The sequence below is a fragment of the Vulpes vulpes genome, chromosome 14, assembly GCF_048418805.1.
Source record: "Vulpes vulpes isolate BD-2025 chromosome 14, VulVul3, whole genome shotgun sequence".
Classification (NCBI taxonomy): Eukaryota; Metazoa; Chordata; class Mammalia; order Carnivora; family Canidae; genus Vulpes; species Vulpes vulpes.
Window position 1 is genome coordinate 97,270,515 of NC_132793.1, and position 22,660 is coordinate 97,293,174.

The 22,660-nt window shown below is 39.1% G+C and overlaps 1 protein-coding gene across 11 annotated transcripts in view; it reads left to right on the forward strand.

Annotated features, from left to right (window-relative positions):
* Positions 1–22,660, forward strand: part of AKAP13 (A-kinase anchoring protein 13) — a 323,293-nt gene that overhangs the window by 238,934 nt on the left and 61,699 nt on the right. For 4 of the 11 annotated variants that reach the window (XM_072737237.1, XM_072737236.1, XM_072737241.1 and 1 more), the window contains 4 exons: positions 4,768–5,138; positions 7,367–7,420; positions 12,483–12,675; positions 15,653–15,761. In XM_072737237.1, coding sequence (XP_072593338.1) covers positions 4,768–5,138; positions 7,367–7,420; positions 12,483–12,675; positions 15,653–15,761 — 727 coding nt within the window. Of the gene's footprint in view, positions 1–4,767; positions 5,139–7,366; positions 7,421–10,548; positions 10,615–12,482; positions 12,676–15,652; positions 15,762–22,660 lie in introns of all 11 variants that reach the window. The other 7 variants (XM_072737238.1, XM_072737243.1, XM_072737244.1 and 4 more) reach the window with 3 other exon arrangements.

Here is a 22,660-nt window from a genome sequence, read left to right on the forward strand (position 1 = left end):
TTTTTTTAACTCTGAATAATATTTTCTTTACCTGTTCAGCTGTTCGTGGACACTTAAGATGTTTTCATGTCTTGGCTACTTTGAATAATGCTGCTGTGAACATGGGAGTGCAGATACTTCTTCAGGACAGTGGCTTTATTTCCTTTGGATATATACCTAGAAATGGGATATTGCTAGAATATATAGAGCAGTTCTAGTTTTAATTTTTTGAGAAATCTACATACTGTTTCCCATAATAGCTGCACCTCAGCGACTTTTAACAAGTTCATTCATCTTTGTAACCCAAACCCCCATTTGGATCAGGCTATTACTTCACTTTGGAAAGTTTCCTTATGTCCCTTCTCTGTCTCCTCTCCAACCCCCTGGAGGCAATAACTGTTTAAATTTTTTCCTGTCACAGGTTACTTTTCCTTATTTCAGAGCTTTATAGGAATGTAATATAAATGTTCTTATTTCTCTTGGGTAGATGAAAGGAACTGATGAATCGTATGGTGGCTGTAGGTTTAGTCTTATAAAAAATTGCCAGACCTTTTCCAAAGTGATTGTATCATTTTCCATTCTCACTAGCAATGTATGAGAGTTTTGGTTGCTCCATGTTCCTATCAACATGTGTGATTGTTTTGTTTTGACTTTAGCATTTCTGGTGTGCATGTAGTGGTAGCTCTTACCGTTTTGATTTGCATTTCCTTGACAACCAGTGATACTCTTAAAGACATTTTCGTGTGTTTATTGGCCACTTGTGTATCTTCCTTTGTGGAATGTCTTGTTCATGTTTCTTGTACATTAAAAGAAATCGGTTTGTCTTTTTGTTGAGAAGTAGGAATTGTGTATATGTATCCTGGATACCAGTCATTCGTTAGATTTATGTTTTGCAAATATTTTCTTTCAGTGCATGGCTTCCCTATTTGCTTTCATGAATGTGTCTTGATATACTGAATGTTTAGAATTTTGGTGAAGTATAATTCATCCAGTTTTTATGGCCATTGCTATTACCTGTGTCCTCTTCTGTTACTGATTTGTCTGCCCCTAGTCAAGTTGTTTTCCTTTAGGACATTGATAATTTTAGCTTTTACATTTAGGACTGGAGTTGATCTTAATTTTTTAAAACATTTTATCATCACTTTAAGAAGAAGAAAAATAATCTGGCCTTTACTCCAGACCAGTTAAATTAGAATCTTATTATGTAACCTCACTGGACCTCAGTTGTTTCATGTATAAAATGAGAATAAGAATATCTACCAAAATCAGGGTTCCTGCGTGGCTCAGTGTCTGCCTTCAGCTCAGGTTATGATCCCAGGGTCCTGAGATTGAGTTCTGCGTCAGACTCCCCACAGAGGGCCTACTTCTCCCTCTGTATCTCTGCCTCTCTCTCTCTCTCTGTCTCTCATGAATAAATAAATAAAATCTTTTAAAAAATCTAAATCAAATATTAAAAGAACAAACACATCTACATCACTTAGTGCAGAGCCTCCCATGTGGTGAATATCCATTACTCACATTTATGGAATAGTCACATTGCATGTATATCTAAGTAACAGTCATAATGGTGCCAGGGGATCAGTGTAACTAGTGCATTTGATTTACATGGAGTCAAAACCATATTTTTTTTTAAATGTGCTAGTTAAGTTGATCCCGTGGCACCTTTTCTCCAGACAATCAGGACTAATATTCTAAGTCTCTGAAAGTCATTTAATTAGCAGACGTTTTAAGAGAAAAGAAGTCTCAAAGAAAGACCAGTACATAATTCAAAAACTATTAAGAATGGCTTCAAATATTAGGCATGGAACAGTCTATTATGTGACAACCAGCCAGAACCAGCCAGACAACCAGCCAGAACTTTTCCCCCTTCTGATATATAAATGGAAAAACAGTATTCTCAGTCCTGGTACTTTCTCTGAGGAGTGTGGAGAATGGTGAAAGTAACGGTTCTCCTAAGAACTAAAGCACTAATAAATCCAGGGACTGGAAGGGAATAAAAAAAAAAAAAATCCAAACACTTAAAAACCCCACTTGTTTCCTCTCTATTCACTATTAAAATAGTAATTTGTAACAGCCTTTGGTAAGGTCTAGTATCTTTAGATCTAAAAGATCATCATCTTAGATAGACAAATTGAGAAAGTGGCTACATACCTAGCTATAGAAAGACTAGGACCATATTCCTAGTTTCTGGTTGCACCCCTGACTGCTTTCTATTCTGCCAGGATAGTATAAAGACATGATAAAGCTGGGAAATTCTTTTGAGAGCACATAAGTCTTGGGGGAAAAGTAATTTAGAGCGTTCTTTTAGATTTGATCTAGCATTAAAGAAAAACCATTTGCCTCAATACTTAGAAATGAAGACTTACCTCAGTTACTGATTTTGTCTTGTTTTTCCCTTTTTCAAGTAATAACCACAAGCTCATAATAAGAATTGAATACAATAAAGGGGCACCTGGGTGGCTCAGTGGTTGATCATGCTCAGGGCATGATCCTGGGGTCCTGGGATTGAGTCCTGCATCGGGCTCACTGTAGGGAACCTGCCTTTCCCTCTGCCTGTGTCTGCCTCTCTCTGTGTGTTTCTTATGAATAAATAAATAAAGTCTTTAAAAAATAAGGTACAATTAAAAAAAAAACTTGAGCGTAATATTAGTGTGAGCTTCATTCTTACTAGGAGTGCAAGGACTAAAGAACTCAGGTATTTACTGTGAAAACTCCCTGGTTATTTAGTTTTTAAGGGCTTGGTTTGGCTTATCAGAGTTAAAAGTACACAGATGTTCTAGCACACACCGGGATCAACACTGTTGAGGATATATGCTACACAGAGTTATCCTTTTTTAAAGTGTGTACAAACAGGCCACCAGTAATTTTCCCAGCTTGTTTTAATGTCTTACTAGAAGATAGATGCTTATTACACGTGCAAGTTAATCCCCACTAACTTAAAAAGAATGGTTGATGATTTTATTTTAAAATAATACCTACCCTATTTTAGAATCTACTTGGTTAAAACATTGTTTTACTTTATGATGTGACCCAGTGGAGGGAACACAGAACTTCAAGATCTTGTCCTTGCAGGAATTTTTTTTTAGATTTTTTCATTTGGGATGCCTGGGTGGCTCAGCAGTTGAGCATCTGCCCCCCTGCCCCTGCCATGAATAAATAAATAAAATCGTTAATATATATTTATTTATTCATTGGGGGTGGGGGCAGAGCATGAGGGGCAGAGGGAGAGGAAGAAGCAGACTCTCTTGCCCCGCCCCCGCCCCACCCTGAGTGGGGAACCTGACACAGGGCTCCATCCCAGGACCCTGGGATCATGACCTGAGCCCAAGGCAGACCCTTAACTGACTAAGCCACCTAGGCACCCTCTGCCCCTTGCAGGATTTTTTTAAAAGATAATGAGGGGAACAGAACAGGGCAGTTGTAGTTGAAATCTGCCTGAGTTCACATCTTGTTCTTGCTGTTCACCACCTGTGTATTGGGAAGGACTGAGTCCTAGTGACCTAGTGACCCCCACATCTCCCTATTAGTCTCATCCTTTACCATCATTTTCAGATCAATTAAATGAGGAAACTGGATGCCACAGAGTGAAAAAAAAGCTCATATGAGCTGGAGGAGAATGCTTTTGAAGTGTTACTGTAAATATTTGAAAATACTCTCCTTCTTGAATAGGTCTTCTTTTCTTTTCTTTTCTTTTCTTTTTTTTTTTTTTTTTTTTTAGGTCTTATTTTCTATTCCAAAGCTAAAAGGCTCATTAGTTCTCATAATTATTAAAAGCTTTCTCAAAGAACTGTAAGTTTCTTCACTCTTAATTAAATTAAAACTTTGATTAGACTGGAAAGAAGGAAAAATAAACCACAGAATGCCTTTCCCTAGTCCCTGCTCCCTGACCTAGAAGAACACAATAAAGATGTTAAGAGTTCAGTGCCCAAATTCAAGAGTGTGATCATGCATCTTCTAGACACTTCTATGTATCTTCCAGATAAATTCATCTTCTGAGCATCAGGATGCTCATCTTTCCCTCACCTATCCAATTATGTGCTCTGGTGTTTGTGGAAACAGAGAATGTCAGGGCTACTGGGATCAAAATGTACTTTTCTCTTAGGCTCCAGAGTTTGACCAGGGAAAGAGCATCATCACTTACTAAAGACTCCGTTGCCAGGACTGATTATTTTATGTTCGATTTGGCTTGATAACACTGCCAATTCCCAGTGAAATGAATAGATTTCTTCCATGTAGGCATTCATGGCCCAGAATGTGGGCTTTCTTGGCAGATTTTAGATTGGGTTATAAGCTATTCTGCATTTTTCAAAAGGCCTCTTAAAATAATTACAGACTTGCTTTTGGACTATTAACTTCAGAACATTATGGCAACCAAGCAGTCAACCGTGTTTTTAGTTCAAGCTTGTGGGAAAAATTAAACCTAATAGGATATGAATTTAGAGTTTTCACACAGCAGAAAGCCTAGGTACATAAGTTCTCTTTGTTTCAGTTGGTGGTATTGGCCTATGCAACCAACCTGAACCTGGGTTGGATGCTTTTCCGCTGTAAGAAAGGAATGGTCTGTGTACCTCTAATAAGAGTGTAGAAAGAGCACAGACCTAGACCACACCTTCATCAGGGGCTATTTGAATCCAACTGTGACCATGCTTTCATAAAGGAAACACCTGTTTGATGCCAATTGGGGTCTTGCCCATCCTACCCACTGTGCAGCCACCAGGAAGCCACTCCTGGTTCGGGAATTACGACGCCTTGCCATTTTCAGCTGTGCATATTTTCTCTCCATGACAGCCCGAGGAAGAGCAGTTGGTCTGTGATATCACTGGATCCAGTTCTTCCACTGACGACACAGCTTCCTTGGATCGACATTCTTCTCATGGCAGTGATGTATCCCTCCCCCAGATTTCAAATTTGAACAGGTCCAGAGATCAGCAGTGTCTTGACAGCTTCTACAGCCATGGGGTGGGAGCTGAGGGTCGAGAGAGCGAGGGTGAAGCTGCCGGCTCAGGTGAGATGGAGGAGGAGGAGATGGACAGCATCACCGAGGTGCCTGCGAACTGCTCTGTGCTGAGGAGCTCCATGCGCTCGCTGTCCCCTTTCCGGAGGCACAGCTGGGGTCCTGGGAAGAACGCGGCCAGTGATGCTGAAATGAACCAGCGCAGGTGAGGTGGACCTGGCGGGGGCTGTTGGTTTCATTTCTCAGTGTCTGCTTGCTTCTGATGCTGTGACTTGGTGTTATTGTGGTAAAAAAAAAAAAAAAAATTTAGGAGACACTGTGGTATGGAAAAAGCAGATGGGCTTTGGGATCAGGAAAACCTGTGTTCAAACCCCAGCTCTGTTAACTCATTATATAGATAGATTTGCATGGGCAAGTTACTTGACTCCTCTGGGCTTTAATTTTCTCATCTGGAAAATACCTGCCTTTCAGAATATTTATAATTCTAAATACTGCAAGTGAAGTAGGTCTGTTACATGGTGGGTATTTAATGCTTATAGTCATTTGTTAATAAAATTCATAGATTAAAAACTTGTGGAGGGAATAGTGTCCTATCAATTTCAGATTAAAAACTAAACATGAAATGTTAGTCTTAACACTATGTTTTCAACGTGCTTCCTGAGAATTGCTGTCCATTTCTAATGCAGAAAGTTTTGACAGAGTTGAAATGATTATTTAATCATAAAAGAGCAAAAGAATCCTTCAGTATCATTGAATGGTTGATATTTTTCCACATATCCTCCAGTTGTTAGGGACGTGTTTACACGTGACCCAGTCTCAGCCGTTCAGTTTGGAAGCAGGCTATCAGAGGGTAGTGTGGAGTTGCCTTCTGACCAGAGGCTGCTTACACGAACTTAAGCAGACGGTTTTCACTCCAGCAAACAAATGCCATGATGCCTGCTGTATGTATAGTTGTGCCTACTCCAGAGCTACTTTCTTGAGGAGGAAAAGCTAAGGGAGCAGGCTGACTGTTGTTTTAAAACAGGTGGTGTGACAAACCTCACCTGGGACGGTAAGGGCTTTTTTTTTTTTTTTTTTAAATTCCTCTACTTCCTTAAACATGGCTCAGATTTCAAAACTATAGGTATGTGTTATCTGCTGACATTCACTCGTTTATTCTTTTATTCAGCCAGAATATATTGAACACCCACTACATGCCAGACATTTCTAGGTTCTAGAGACACAGGTGAATGAGCCAGAGTCCCCACCTTCATGGAGCTCCCAGCAATACCTTACACTTTCCTCATGTGCTACTCCTCTTGGACGTGTTTAATAACACAGTATCCCATCTGATTTTCCAGTCCGAATGCTGAATCAGGTGGCATTGTCTGCATTTGTGCAGATAAGACTGCTGCCAATAGTTGATATCACTTACCGAGTGAGGTCAGTAGAATCTAGGTTTCTGGTCTCCTAGTTAAGTGCCTTTTCTGTGATTCCATATTATTCTTTGGTAGAGTGCAGGATGCTATTTTTAAAATCTATCTCCTGGATAGTTTTTATGTACATTTGAAAGCATAAATTATATAAACAGTTTTTTTAGCCTTCCTTCCCAGCTTTTTCACACTGTACTTTTTTTAAAAAAGCATTCATACTAGTTAAAAAAATAAGTAAATAAGGATGTGGGGAATGATCCCTATGGTGGAATTCTTTTCCTGAGTCAAGAGTAGCCTCTTGACAGGACATTCTGTCAAAGTTGATAACGGCATCAAGAAATGAGAGTTTATAAATACAATCCATTTTTCTTTATAACCCACTATGGATCCTGTCACCGTGACTTTGATTTCAGAGTTGGCTGTGACTATGGATCTTCTAGCCCAGATGAGGAAATTAAAGCTCAAACTGAATGATTTGCCCAAGATTACATGGTGCTCTTAAGACAATGAAGACTAGAACCCTTTCACTTAATTATTCATATTTGCAACCTGTGTAATATCACGACATCTCCTGTTTGAGTCTAGCACTGGCCATCGCTCTCACCACTGCCCCAGTGCCTCTGGAGATGGTGGATGGACTGGAATTATTGGTTTAGCTAATGCTTAATCTGCATATAATGTAACCTGAGTTTTAAAGCCTTAAGAAATTCTTTTAAAGCTTTGAATGGCCTTTTTAAAATCCTTTTACTTGTATGAGTTAATAAACCTCATTCCTTGCCATATGATTACCTCTTTGGAGCAAGGAGGGAGCAGAGTGATCCTCCCCAGAAATTGTCAGGCTGCCAGGCCTTTTTGGTTCTCCTGTGTTTCTAACTCCACATTCTTTCATTCCTGCCTTCCTGTACTGTTTCTCTATATCTCTGTGGCCTGAGTCTCCCCCTTTGTGATGTCTGTATGCTTCATGCATTTGTGTTCATTGTGTTTCATCTCAACACTGACCTCTTCCACCATTCATTTTCAGTTCATTGCGAGTTCTTGGGGATGTTGTCAGGAGACCTCCCATTCATAGGAGAAGGTACAGAGTTCACTAACTTGATGGACTAACTGTGTTGCCTCTGAGCTTATACTAACAAGCATCTCATTTTGCTTAAGCCATGATTAAACATGATTATTTTTAAAATGCCACATCTGCTTCAAGCAAATAAAATATAGGTATTTATTACTTTCTGATGTTCATTTGCATATGAAATGGTTTCATGAATCTGAAGTTTTCTATTTTTATCTTTAAAAAAATTTTGTTAATGTTTTTTCTGTCTTGTACTTACTGGTGTTCAGATATCACTGTGATAACTCTCCCTAGGAGAATTCAAAGGCACATTGATTGTGCCTGAGGGACCCTGGGGAGTACTATTTCTTCCTCCTCCCCCACCCCTAGAAAAGGGGGAAGAAGAAAAAAATTGTGTGCTGGCACACAGGCCCTAACACATTTTCGACACATCTAGGCCCACTGACCACTCCATTGTTGATGCAGTCATTTCTGAAAACAAGGCACATTAGCTCATCTCACAGTCTTTGAATTCCTTAATTATTTTTTGTCAGGTAACATTTTGAAACTAGAAATTAGTAATTTATAAGCTGAATAGTCCTTTCTAGCCAAAAAGTGCCAATTTGCTTTTCAGATACTGAGTTTTACTCTGCTTGTTCAGAAGTCATCATTAGTGACCTTTCCTTCCATTATTTGGTGGGGGGGGGGGGGGGGGGAGTGCGGGGGACGGAAATTCAGAAATCCAGAAATGGTGGTGGAATTACACATAGCTTGTCATATTGGGAGACATTTGTGAAGAGGTATTTTCAGTTCTGAGCTGAAGCCCTTCCTTGGGAAGCTGGCACATAGTAATCCTCCCGGCTTTGTCTTTTTCCAGTGGGTACTTCCTATAATGCCTGATTTCAGACACAAAATTGAGTATGAATACAAATACTCTCATGAATCTCAGGTAATCATGGATCAGCTGAGTTGTTCTCCCAGGAGAACACGTTGTTAAGTGCCCCTTTCAGAAGAATCTGAGACCTTTAGAGATTTGTTTGGCTCTCCGTTAAAGCCTTCAGTGTGAACTTAGTAAAAGCGTGCATGTGTTGACAGTGGAAGATGACAAGTTGCTGGATACAGTCTCAGTATATAGATCAAGCTTCACGATAGAGCTAGGTACCGTCTCACCCTTAGTCATTTTTCTGCAGGAAGAATGTGAAGTATAATTTAAAATTTTATATGAAGCCTTAGCTAGTAAAGTTGAAACATTCCCACAAGTGTTAACAGGTGGGGAGCAGAATATTTGTTTTTTAAAAATCTAGAATTTCCGAACTCTCAAAGTAAGGTCAAAGAACCATTAAATGTCACCTCCACTAATTGAGGAACTGAGGAAATTTAGGAGGCTCTCATAAAAACCCTACAAACCGCTCTTATGATCCGAGTTCTCTGTTAAGAAGGAAGGGCAGGTCTGCTGCTGCTTGAGCACCACCTGCAGCTTCCTTCCTGGAGCCTCAGGATGGTTGTCACATCCCTCCTGTCTCCTGTCTCTCAGCATCCTCATTATCCTAAATTTCACCCTGCTCTCTCACAGCATTATCACTTTCTGAGAGTAGAGGGATGTTTAAATCTGTAGAAGGAGATTTATTTTTTGAATGATAATTTGGTAATGTATATTCAGTTGCTGATTAACGTGTGTTTTTAAGAAGTTGGATTTTTTTTTAAATTTTTATTAACAGTTTGGAGATTCACAATGAAGTTAATAATTTCAGAGAATGGACTTCTTAGTCTTGTGCATGTTTGTAACTTATATCGAGGCTTGCTTCCCTTGCAGAAGCAAATTATAAATCAGTCTGATTTCGTTTATCAGACTAGAGATGTGTCTTAGATGCATATTTTTCCTTTCTGCTTCTGCCCTTGTGAGCTTTGTGCTATTAATTTAACCTGATTTTAAGTGTTTTACTCTTGAAATTATTTTTAAGTGATATTAAAGATGTACTTTTAGAACACTCATAGGGCTAGCTCTTCTGTTTATTCTCCCGCCATTTTCCTTGTGTCTTTTCATCTGTCAGAAACCCCCACTTATCAACAAAGCAAAGTTATTAGGTATATTCAGAGTATTCAAAGGGTTTTGGGGTCTGTACATCTTCCCATTTGCAAGATTCCAGAGGGAGCTGAGTGGATGTTACTCTTATCCCCTTCTGAAAACAAAAATACATCACTTAGATTTTTAAGGCCCCAAATGGTAGTAGTGTATTTTTTAACTGGTTTTTGATTTGTCGGTCAAAAATCCTGACTTGATGCAGCAACCTTCACAGAGTACATGATATTTTGAATTTTTTTTTCTTAGTTATATTTACATGGTATTTCCAACCCTAGATTTTCTATCCCTCCTGCTTAAGGGTAAATACCAGTGCCAAGATAATCAAAGTAGATGATTAAATGGAGTTTTTTTTTTTTTCATCTTGTGGGAAAGATGGATGCAAACCTAAAATTAAGACACAGTTTTCACTCAGTACCATAGAATTCCTTTTCTTTTGAAAAAAAATACGTGCTTTCATTATCATTAAAATATAAGGAAATGTGACTAGTGTGACATGGCATATCTTCATCACAAGAACTTAGTGAGTAGGGTTTAAAGATGGGTGTGAGTGTTGATAGGATATCGTTATTAGGAAAGATTCAGGAGACCTCTGGCTTAGATGGACCCTAACTGGAAACATGTGAAGAAAACTCATGACCCATTGATCCTACCCCAGTGTAATTTGTCATTGTCCCTTTTAGTCAAAGGTGAGTTTAGTGTAGTTAAGGATTATCACCGTGGCCACAGAGGTCTGAGAGTAGTGTGGCAGAGCGTACAGAGGGACTGTCTCCAGTAATGGGGATGCCTCTGGACAATACCTGAGGAGGGAGCACTCTGTTCAGAGCTGTTACCCTGTGGCAAACTCACATAATCATTTCCAGCACATTGTCTAGATGGGTATGAGTAGAGCAGTTTTAAGTTTCTGTCGTTTTTGTTCTAGCCTTTTTCTAAATTCTAAATGTTATGTTCCTTTTTTTGATGATCAAATAAATCCATCTGTCTGTAACTATGGCTTTTCTTTTCAAACCCAATAACCCCATTGCTGTTTCCTCTTTTCTCCCTCCATTTCTGTTTCTGCCTTTGATGTCATCCCCAGTATGAGCTGGTGTCCCTCTGGTGTGCAATACTCTGCTGCCCTGAGTGCTGACTTTAATTACAGAAGGTATGGTATTGTTACATGTCCAGCCCCCAAACGGGGAATCATAAAATATGGCACCTGGGCTTTTGGCTGGGAGCTTGCTTCTGTGTGGCTCAAATGCATATGGCAGCCTGCTTTGTCTGTGAGCACAGTGTTGAGTTGCCTCTGCTATGGGCAGCACTAATCCATTTGAAGGGGTACGGACTAGGAGGTGGATGGTGTACCCTGATGCATCCTATTTGTCTCAAGTGGCTGGAGATTTGGTGTTTTCTGCACAGACTTGTATCTATGGTATAAAAAAGTAGATCATGTCTTTGTTTGGTTTTGGTTTGTCCTAATTTCCAGAACCTGGGGATTCCCACATCCTGAGGAAAACAGTGACAGAAGCAAGGCAGCTAATAAGATGCACTTATTTCTGTTTTGTTTCCAAATCCCCCAATCTCTTTAGATTTCCAAAATCACAGATTCCTCAGTGTTTCATATTCTTCTCTTAGCTAAGCAGCCAGATTTAATTACTATAACACTTTTAGGATTAAGTTTTGTGGGTAATGATAGACTGGTTTTTCTCAGGCTTTACAGACAATTCACAATAGAAAACTAAATTTCTTCTTCACTTAGCCTGTCTCCCTGGTATTGAAAATGAGTTTCACAGAGACATATTTACTTAACATTTAATCATGATTTCTATTGTCATATTGAAATAAGAAAAACAAAATCCATTGTTCAAATTACCCACTAGAGAAAAATAGAAGCATATGGTTTCAGTTCATAATAAGTAATTTATGAAATAAAAAAAGCAAATACAAGCCCTCTGGATTGGCACACATGAATTATTTGTAAGAACTAACTGTACAGTTTTAACAGAGATAACTGAATAGCTTCAGTTTACCTTCAAATGCTTTTCCAACTGCTTGTAACTAAGAACGTGGTCTGCTACAGCTATATTTTGCAATCTTGCTTATTTTAAAGAAGTTCTCACTGCAACTGTAACATGTGGATTATTCTGGCTAGTGCCCCAAGGCGGAGAGATGCTAACTACTCTTTGTAGTCTCCTGTTTGCAAAAAACAAACAACAACAACAACAAAAAAAAAACGCTTTTTTCTCTCTGCAGACCACAGAATCTTTATTCCAGGCATCCCGTGCCCTAAGTTGGCCCCCTTTTCTTGGTCAATATCAAAACCAAAAGATTAAAACTCTTAGGCTTAGTAGCTTTTCAGCATTTCATTCTTTAAGGCGGCCTATGCATCTGTCTGCAATTGACGGTTCTCCGGGAACCTGTAAAGCAGTTGTTGTCCAGCCAGATGTACAGATGATACTGCTCATAAGTAACACTTGGGTTTCTGGAGTAGACACGTACCTGTGAAATTATAAAGGTCAGCTAGACTGTAGTTGAATGTAAAGTTGTAAAGATCCACTTAACTGACTCAAGGGCAAGTCTTTATCCGTGTTTATCTTCAGAAAGTTACTTATGCATCTTTTTTCTCCGTGCCATTTAATTCTTTGGTATTGGCTGAGCTCAGACTTTGGCAAAGATTAATTACGTCAGGTCAAGGAAAACCACCCATAAATAAAAGATCAGTAAGATACTACGGTCTTATCCATATGGTATATTGAAAAAAAATTTTTTTGAGAAAATGACCTTAGATGGCCAACATTTGAACAAGTTGAATAAGATAAGAAAATCTCAGTGCAGTGTTCTTTCTCAGCATACCAACACCTGTGGGGGGTAAAGATAGTTGGCACTCATTTGTGCCATGCCCTTGTCGATAACTTTGCTAGATGACATAGAAATGATATATCAGCAGGGAGATACACCCAGAGCAGTTTCATGTCCTCCTTCCTTTCTGAGATTCAGAAATAGAATGAATTAACTCCTTTACTCTGTGTTCAGTTTCAGCCTAGAAGGCTTGACAGGAGGAGCTGGTGCCGGAAACAAGCCATCTTCATCCCTAGATGTAAACTCCATAAACACCAAAGAACTCAGACACCCTTTCAATGGTGAAGAAAGGGGTGACTCTTTGGTGTCACTTTCAGAAGAGGATCTGGAATCAGGCCAGAGAGAACATAGGATGCTTGATCAGCAGGTAAGGCTGAAGTGGATATATGCTGCTGATGTGGAAAAATGTATGCTTCCCTACATGTGTCCTCACATGAGGAACAAAAAAAGCAAGACTTAGATTAATAGAAGTCTAGTAGCTGTGATTGCTTACCCATTATACCATATACTCAGTCTAGCACAAAGCAAGTTTTTAGCACTTAACACTAAAGAATACCTTTAATCTGCACTGATTTAAATATTCCATCAAAGCAGATGTTTTTAAATAAGGAAAGTACCCAGGATGTGTAATTGAATTTTTCCTTCTTACCTGAGGACTTCTTTTATCATCCCAATAGTAAAATGAGTCTTGAAGTTGTTACATAAAATTACCTAATTTTTCAAAACCCTATCCCTTCCTGGGGAAGAAAAATCTTTGTCTTCTCACATTGCCTAGAAAATGGCTGTTTTTCATCTCTGCTTCCCATCACTGTCAGAATCTTCAGAAAACATCTGTACTCCCTCCCCGCTGATGATCTCTTCATGCCTGCCCTTGGCACTCACCTGGAACTCCCTACTGGAGGGCCTGGTCTTCTCTCAGCCAGTCAGGTGACTTTCCCAGTGCTCACCCTCGAGGGCCTTTCTGTCACTAACCACCAGGCACAGGTCTTCAGGGAGTTTGCCGTGAGAACTAGAATCATAAGCTTTTAGACCCTCCCACCCTGGACTCCTGGTACTTTATCTTCCACTTGGGCCAAGAGAACTTTCACTTGATTTCTGGGAGGATTCTGTGATACACGTGCAAATGAAACATTTCTAATTAAACAGACAACAAAGTTAAACACCTGTGTTTGAGTAGATGACTGGAGTTTTAGGTAGAAATAGAAGGAACCATATCTAATGAAGCTAACAAAAATGTCAAAACAGCCTGTTATTTGAGTTGGTGACAGGATTTTATGTAGACATTTAATGTTCTGTTACACCCCATTACGTAGCAGTGATATGATCAAATAGAAATTGGACACTGGGGGGTTACCTTAATAATGAATGTATTACTTACGTGAAGGTCCAAGAGAATTTTGGCCGGATGAAAATCAGTTTGAAGGCACAAAGGAATTCTGCCACTTCTCCCCCTTCCCCATCTCCCATGTCTTCTGAGCCTGACACTTTAGAAAGGGTTAAGAAAAATAGCAAGAAGATGGAGAATAGGGGCACCTGGCTGCCTCTTGATCTCAGGGTTGGGAGTTCAAGCCCTGCATTGATTAGAGATGACTAAAAAATAAAAATAAATTTTTTTTAAAAATGGAGAATATATTTATTGAAGCAAATGATTTAAATTTATTCAACCTAATGGTAACAGAAAAAGAGAGTGAAAAATAAAAACAATTCTTTCATAGCTTGCCAAGTGCATCTTTGGTAAGTGAGGAGTCTGAAGAATAAACCGCATTTCATGTGTATAGAATCCTTTGGAAGTCCATTGTAAGACCAGGCAAAATACCAAAGTTGTGGGTTTGTGAACAGAATCTTAGACTTAGAGCCAATATATCCCTTCAGATTCCACATAAGGCCTTGTGTGTGAGAACTTCATGCCCATTTGAAACACTTGCCGAAGGCCTCACAACTGGCCGTTGGCTGGACAACGTTAACCTCAGAATTCTTGGCTGCTACTCTCACTGCTTTTCTCCACATTTTTGAAGTCGGAGAGTTTTAATGAGGAAATGGGAACATTTTAATTTTCTTAATATTGTTATGTAAAACCTTTTCTGAAACATATTTCTAGGAATTGGACAGCGGACCCTGTCTGTTAATAAGTGGTATCAGTTACTGCTGAAGCCTTTCTAAAATGGCTTTTCTGATTTAGTCTTTCTAGATGAAGTTGCTGACATTTTCGTGCTTTCCTGTGCTCATTAGCCTTTCTGGAACTCTGCTCACCCATAGTTTTTGTCTTGTGTGCAGCCTCAGAGTGGGTTTTTGAGCTTCTGGTATCTCTGATCTGGACAAGTAGCCAGCAGCCAGCTTCCTGCTAAAGCTCTCTGCCTTTCACTGAGCTCATTTTTCAGACCTCACGGTTGTATATGAAACATAGCAACTGTTTGCCTTAGGCTCCATGGTTACACATGGAACAAGCTTTAAATAATCAGAAGTCTTTGGCACACTGGAGTTGAATTCATGGTAGTAACAGATTTTCAATGCTTCCTTTTGAGCATGTGCAGATATTAGCCTACTGTTAAGGGGGTGGTTCATGACAAGTAAAGTCAGCTAACAACTTGAAATGGCCGTCTCAGAACAGAAGGAGAGGGAGCCCCTCACCACCAGCAGTATGCCAGTACACGCTGGTGGACTATTCTAGGGGCATTATTATAGGAGCTTCTGCAGCTGGTTGCATTACATGGCTGCTGTGAATTTACTGAAGGCAGTAAATTACCAATTTCAGCACCCCTCATGTTCATGTAGAGCAGTCTGATCTTAGAAAAGGAAAGATTTAGACTTCTTCCCAGATGAATGCCTGCCTGGCTCTTGATCTTAAAACGTTTTACTTGCCGCTTTGTTTCCAACTCATTAAGATCAGAATAATACTATTGGTATCTCCTATACCTCTAGAAAGGATATTTAGATTTTTGAAGAACAAGAGCAATACTATATGTGTTTTGGTATTTCCAGTGAAGTTATTTTTATCTAATTGTGCATTCAGCAGATGTTTACTAAGTATGTACTAGTAAACATTATTAGGTATTATGACGGATATGAAACCACTGTACAGGATGGGCACTCCATTATTCCATCTTACAGATAAGAAAACTAAGGTTCAAAGCTAAGTAACTCCTCTGAAGTTAAACAGCTGTTAAGTAGCAGGGGCAGACTTGCATCCAGTGTATCTGCCTATAGAGCCTGTGCTGTTACCCCTCCCATGAACTGCCGTCTTTTTCTAGGTTGGACTGGAAGGTAAAGTTTTGTGCTTATCTAGAAATAATAAGATGTATTCAGAACCTGTTCTTCAATTTTTTTAAATTTTTTGTACTTCCCAGGCATGTCACAGATCTAAACAACAGGGATTCAATTACTGTACATCAGCCATTTCTTCTCCATTAACAAAATCCATCTCATTAATGACAATCAGCCATCCAGGGTTGGACCGTGAGTATATTACCTCTTTTTTTAAAAATTAAATATTTTTTAAACACTTTGTCATTCTTCTTACTTTAAGACTGTAATATTACCTTCCAAAATTCGCCTGTCTCTTCTCCTGAGTGGCTCATTTAAATGGAAAAGGTGATATACAGTTTAGTTTGGGGATCTTCCTCCTTTTGCTAAAAATTGCTCTAATACATTAAATGCATTATAGTCTTGGGCCTAAACCTGACACAGATTTTAGAAAATTTTTTATTTTGAAGTAATTTCAGACTTTAAGAATAGTTACAAAGAATTACCATATATTCTTCATTTGGAGTCCCAGATGTTAAATGTTTGATATATCTTATGAAAATCATAACTTTTTATCAATCGCTCTTCCTCTATCACTTCTTTTAAAGTATTTTTCTGGGGGCACCTGGGTGGCTCAGTCAGTTAAGCATCTGCCTTTGGCTCAAGTCATGATCTTAAGATCCTGGGATTGAGTCCTGCCCCACATCAGGCTCCCTGCTCAGTAAGGAGTCTGCTTCTCCCTGTCCCTCTGCTGCTCCCTACCACTCGTTCTTTTTCTCTTTCTCAAGTCTTTTTTTTTTTTTTTAAGTGTTTTTCTGAAACACTGGAGAGTAAGCTACAAACACAATGAGGTTATATCTGAAGATATTCTCATCTATTATCCAAATTTTAACCGATATTAGTTTCCTGAAATCTTCAAAAATGTCCAGAACATGAAGGACAAAGAAAGACTGAGATATATTTTTAGTTGGTTAAGCCTGTACCAAAAGGATTACATCTGCAAATATGAATGGAGCTCTATGCAGGTTTAGGACCCATTAGACGCATTAGGTAGATGTCTGGCATCTGTTAAGCACAGGGCCTTTGCAAATAAAAGATGCTCAGAAACATATTTGAATTGGATCTAAATGTTTGCCATGGAAAGATAGCTTGTTCTTTGAGAAACCCCACCTTTTTATTTTAGTTTTAAAATCTTGGTTGGTTTTTTTTTTTTTTTTCCATGAGTACAGTTTGAGATCATGACTTAAAGATTTAGACATTCATTTAGATTAGATTGTCCCCATTATTTGCTGAAAGTCCATGTATTCAAGCAGGCTGAGGCAGAGGGAATAAATAAACTCTCCTGGTGTTTCTGATGCTTCTTCAGTGTCCCCTGATATAACTCATCTTAAAAGAGTTGGGGACAGAAGTAGCTGCCCTACATTAGGGAGGTGTTCTGTCTCAGTTCAAGACTTACTGCAGGCATCATCTTTTTAACTTCCACTGTAGAATTAATACACGATAGTTAATTGTTACCCTTGTCCTCATTTTCATGACCAGTACTTCAGATCTGGCCTGTTTGACTATAAAGATGTGCCTGCTAATGACATAGTCTCAAAGATGATGATCCCACAGAACTACAATTGGAATAGAGTTTCCTGTTTTTGTTTGGATTTTGGTTTTGTTTCAGTTTGGCTTTGGAATAGAGGTTTTGCTGGTATAGAATGAAAATCATTATAACAAAATAGTTAATAGTGGATTTGATAATCCTGGAGTACTAGAGTTCATTAGCCACAGATAGAAAAGCACTCTGAAGTGAGACATTTCAGCTCTGTGCAGCCTCCTTCCATGACTAGTGTATGTGGTGTCATAGTGGAGAGTCTACTCCCATAGCAACAGATAACAACACCAACAGAATGTGTCCCACAGAGGGAGCTTTTTCCTATATTTTGTGACACTTTCTTGCCTCGTGCATGAAACACTTCATTAATTTTTCCTCCAAAAAGCAAGATGGTTTTTGACTATTTTCAGTTGCTAGCCAAACACTATAAATAATGCAGCTAACTCCCAGAAAACACTGTCCTAGAGTGCCAGGAGTTCTGGCACATAGAGCTTTTCCTCCTGTTGCTGGGAAATTTTCTGGTCCACTCGCTGAGAGGACTGAAATGAGTTAGCAGACTGTTGTCAACAGTAGAGCTCTAAGCAAGAGTTTAATCCTTTGATTAAAAGAGGGTACCCTCATTGTGACTTATGTTGCACATTTTGTGCACATTTGAATGATTAGGTCATAAATTAGTTAGCCTCACACTTTCCCTGAGTTAGCATATGCTGTAATTGGAGGGTTAATCAACTCTAATGATACTGCTTATCCTTAGTTCCTCCCCATATACAATTAATTTTCCCAAGTGTATTTTTTTTATTCTGCTCTAGAAACATAAATTTTTTCACAGATGTAAAAGTCCTGGCAGTTGAACAGAAGGCTAAACCTTGTGTCCCATGTGCTGTGCCTTTAAGCATCAGGATCACTGGCCTGATTCTCAATTTGCCACAGACTCAAATCTTCCATTCCAAATCACTTAAATACTCTGCATGATTCATCTCTGATCATGGTCTTCCTAGCTGAAAGAATCGTAATTAAAATCTACACAGCAATTTTTAAAGCTTAAAGTATTCAGTACACTTAAAATGTTTTAATTGATGTTTTACTGTAAGCACACATTTGGTGGCTATGTGACCTTGGGCTAAATAGTGAAATCCTTTCTGTTACTTGATTAAACAGGGATAATAATGTTGATAAGGCTTAAAAGTGCATTTACATAAAATCCTTAGTGTATTTCCTGGCTTACAGTAAGCACTTGTTTCTGTTACAGAGTGAGTTCATTGATTTCACTAGGCACTGGTGCCTAGAACAGTGCCAGAGTCTGTCTCTGACTGGAGTTTAAATGTTAAAGGAGAACACCATGCCTCATTGTCTTTAAGTGGTTGTGTCTTAGGAGTACACTTTTCTAGGAACAAAATACTTTCTAAAATCTACCTATTTCACTACTTCCAGCCTCTACCTGTGCTGTGTCTTCTTCCTTCAAAAAAATTAGCTGCCTCTACCACAGTATTTCATAGCTGTTAACAGTTGGGCATTTCTGAAAATATATGTCTCCTGAGCCTCTTGTCTGGAATGTCTCATTGGGTCATTTTCTAGAAGAGAAACTCAATGTTATTTCTAAGGTGGGATCACTTTTTGAAATCCATTGATGCAGAGGAAAATACTGAGTAAAGGTGGTGACTAATGGATTTCTGTGTCATTTTTGGGGGTGGAAAATAGACAGGTGACAGCTTACTTGGGAACCACAATAGGTGGGGAGCTGTCCTCATTCACATGTCTTGGCTGTGCTGCCTCAGTGGGAACATGATGAATGCATCTTGCCAGCTCATTTTTAGGGAATCAGAATAGCATTGCAGCTTCCTGCATCATGTGGGGAAATGCTGGAAAGATTGCCCTCAGAGAAACTGCTCCCAGAGATGGGTTTGGCCCTATTTCTTCTTCTTGCATCAGAGAGGATGGAGTGGAAACTCCCAGCTTGCCAGCAGACATGGATGGTTTCTTGATAGAACTTAAGAATAAACATTGTTTTTGCACATACAGCATAATTCCATTATTACAGGTGATCCCTTTCCAAGAGTATATTTTAAAACATCTCATTGGGGATCCCTGGGTGGCACAGCGGTTTGGCCGCCTGCCTTTGGCCCAGGGCGCGATCCTGGAGACCCGGGATCGAATCCCACATCGGGCTCCCGGTGTATGGAGCCTGCTTCTCCCTCTGCCTATGTCTCTGCGCCTCTCTCTCTCTCTCTCTCTCTCTCTCTGTGACTATCATAAAAAAATAAAAAAATAAAAAAATAAAATAAAACATCTCATTGCTTCTACTCAGAAGATGCTCACAAACAGAGAAAGTGCTTGGTTGATTGTATCCCTGGAAGGTCCCTAACCACATTAGTGGCGGTGATGTTAAAAGGACAGTATACCCATTAGATTTCAGAGGCTTTTAATGAGAAATCATTTTGCCTTCAGTTTTCTGAGTGTGTTATCACAAAGAACAAATATGTTCCATATATGTTGAGGATACTCCTTAGATACTCATACAAATAGGTTGCTCCATATGATCCATGAAATTGTGACAAAAGGGGGTGCTTTTATATTTTGTGTAATAAGAGAGCTTATTTTCATTTCCTGAATTTGCTTCACATTTCGAAGTAACTTTAGAAAGCACATGAAGAGGATGCCTTACTTTTTATACTAGGTGGTCACTGCCAAAAAACCCAGTGTACATGTATTCGTGTCAGTAGTTCTTTGATCTGTCACGTGATGTGGCTGCTGACAGACATCACTTAGTATTTATATGGAACATTCAGTTGGTATGGGGTTTTTTCATTTCATTTAGGACACTGAGCTTTCAGAGGGAAATTCATTTATTAATGTGTTTATTCAGCAAGCATTTGAGTTACTCTTTGCCGGGCACCAGGCTAGACAGTGGTAGGAGAGGGATGAGCTTATAGATACAGTTTCTTCACCACATTCCCTCCACAAGAGAACAGGTGTGTGTAATATGAAGTGATAAATAAAGCAAGTGAAAGAAACATTGGGCTTTACAGGAACATCCAGCAGAGAAAGCTTTACTAGGGAGAAGTAATCTCAAAGTTGACACTAAAAGGAGACTGGGAATTCAGTAGGTGAGTTAGTTTAGGTGTGCCACCAAGGTATCATGGTTCCGCTCCAGACCACCGCCATGAAGCAGGTATCTGAATAAAGCAAGGCAGATGAATTACTAGGTTTCCCAGTGCATATAAAAGATACATTTACACTATGCTCTAGTCAAGTATGCAATAGCATGATGTCTAAAAAAACAGTGCACGTATTTTAAATAAAAAATACCTTACTGCTAAAAAAATGCTAACCATCTCCTGAGCTTTTGGTGAATTATATATAATCTTTTTGTCGGTAGAGAATCTTACCTTCAGATTTGGTGGCTACTGAAGGTTGGGTGGCTGTGCCAGTATCTCAAAACAGGACAACAGTGAGGTTTGCCAAATATATTGATTCCTCCTATCATGAACAATTTCTCTGTATAGCATGCAATGCTGTCTTAATAGCATTTTACCCACAGTAGAATTTCTTATTCTACCAAGTAGGTGTTTGTTGGATGAATTATTTAAGCTGTATTAAAATTCTGCGTATTCAGAAATAAAGATGAAAATGTAAACAAATACGTTGTTCCCCTAGACAGCCTTTCCTGCAATCAAACAGACTAGTAACATTATTCCATTCAGCGTAATTTGAGGTGCCTTTCACTCTGTCCTGGAACAGTCTGCTGTGCTAACATCTTCTGTTAACCCACTTTCTCAGCCCAGCCAAGGATGCAGCCGGCAAGGCGGGTCTCCTTCTCCGTCCACATCTCTCCACATCTCCTTAAATCTAAAACTCTTTTTTCTCTTGGCTCTTCTTACTCCAGTGATGATGAGGAGGAGTTGCATAGTAAGTAAGCAACTGTAGTGTCCATGACTGCTCTCCAAAGGGTCTGACCAGTGCTGCAAGTGCTGTTGGCTTCATACTAAGACATTATTTAGCCCCTTGCACGCCACCATTTCTAAATTACGTGTCTTCATGCTTCACTTTAAAAATTAATCTGGATGAAACAGTTTTTGTCCTCTGTATACCACCTGCACTGGTTGATCCGGGGGCCTGATTCCAGGGCACAGGGATGTGTTCCTATCCCACCTGGTAGCTTTTGTACTACTGAGCACTAATTTCACAAAGCTTTTTATTTGATCATGTAAATTTCATTTTTTCCTTGGTTTGCCCTTTTTTTTGGGGGGGGGGGTCTCATGGGACATCTGGATATCCACCTGTGGTATTTAAAAGCTAACGTTAAGCTTTTTTCTTCTCACTTTTCAGACATGTCTTTAAAAATACCTTTCCCTTGGGGCACCTCACTGGCAAGAGCATGTGACTTTTGATCTTGGGATTAGGAGTTCAAGCCCCAAGTTGGACATAGAGATTACTTAAAAGAAAGAAAGAAAGATGTTCTTCCTTGATGTCATCTCAGAAAGATGGCCTTTGGAAACGGAGCATTGGCAAGAACAGGAATTAAGAAAGAAGGAAATACCTTTCCTTTGAGATTACAGCCCATGAAATAGGGGATGAGAGTTACAGATTTATTTCCTCCCTTCCTACCTTCTCTCCTTCGCAACTTTATTTTTCAATAGTTTCCCTACAGTATGGATTTAGGATTAGTGTATTCTTATTTGATAATGCCTAGTTTTAAAACTTTATAAAGTATCAGTTTTAATAAGCTAGGAAAGGAAAGGAATTCCCTCCCCATGAAAATCGTGGTTTTCAATTATGCAAAATTTCTGGAATATTTCAGGATTGCTGCTTTTAATGGAAAAAAACCATTTCTACAATAAAGGTAAATAATGAGTTATTTTAATATAACCAGTATGAGTCTCAGAGAATTACAGTATTCATATAATTTAACACCCTAATTCCTACCACTTGCTGACCCTATACATTTCAGTAGTATTTGTTTATTTAAATATTAAAATTTTATAATTAAGCAATTTAAGCTCAGAGTGACATCTTTGCATTGTTCTTACAGGAAAGTACCTTACATATAGTAACACAAAGATTAGTCAGTTTCTCTTAAAATTTCTCTCTTATTACATTTAGTACTTTTTTCACAATTAAAAGATATTTGTTAAGTAGGCACAGCATGAGATCTTTATACTGGTTGTAATAGGGAAGTTGCGAAAGTCCACTTAAAACTTTGAGTGTTCAGGGATCCCTGGGTGGTGCAGCGGTTTGGCGCCTGCCTTTGGCCCAGGGCACGATCCTGGAGACCTGGGATCGAATCCCACATCGGGCTCCCGGTGCATGGAGCCCTCTTCTCCCTCTGCCTATGTCTCTGCCTCTCTCTCTCTGTGTGACTATCATAGATAAATTTTTTTAAAAAATTAAAATTAAAAAAAAAAAAAACTTTGAGTGTTCAGAAATTCTCAAGCCTATTTCAGTTGAAAATATTTGTGATACACCCAGAGAAATAGGTCCACATATGGCAACTACAACAAAGGTCCCAGTGGCA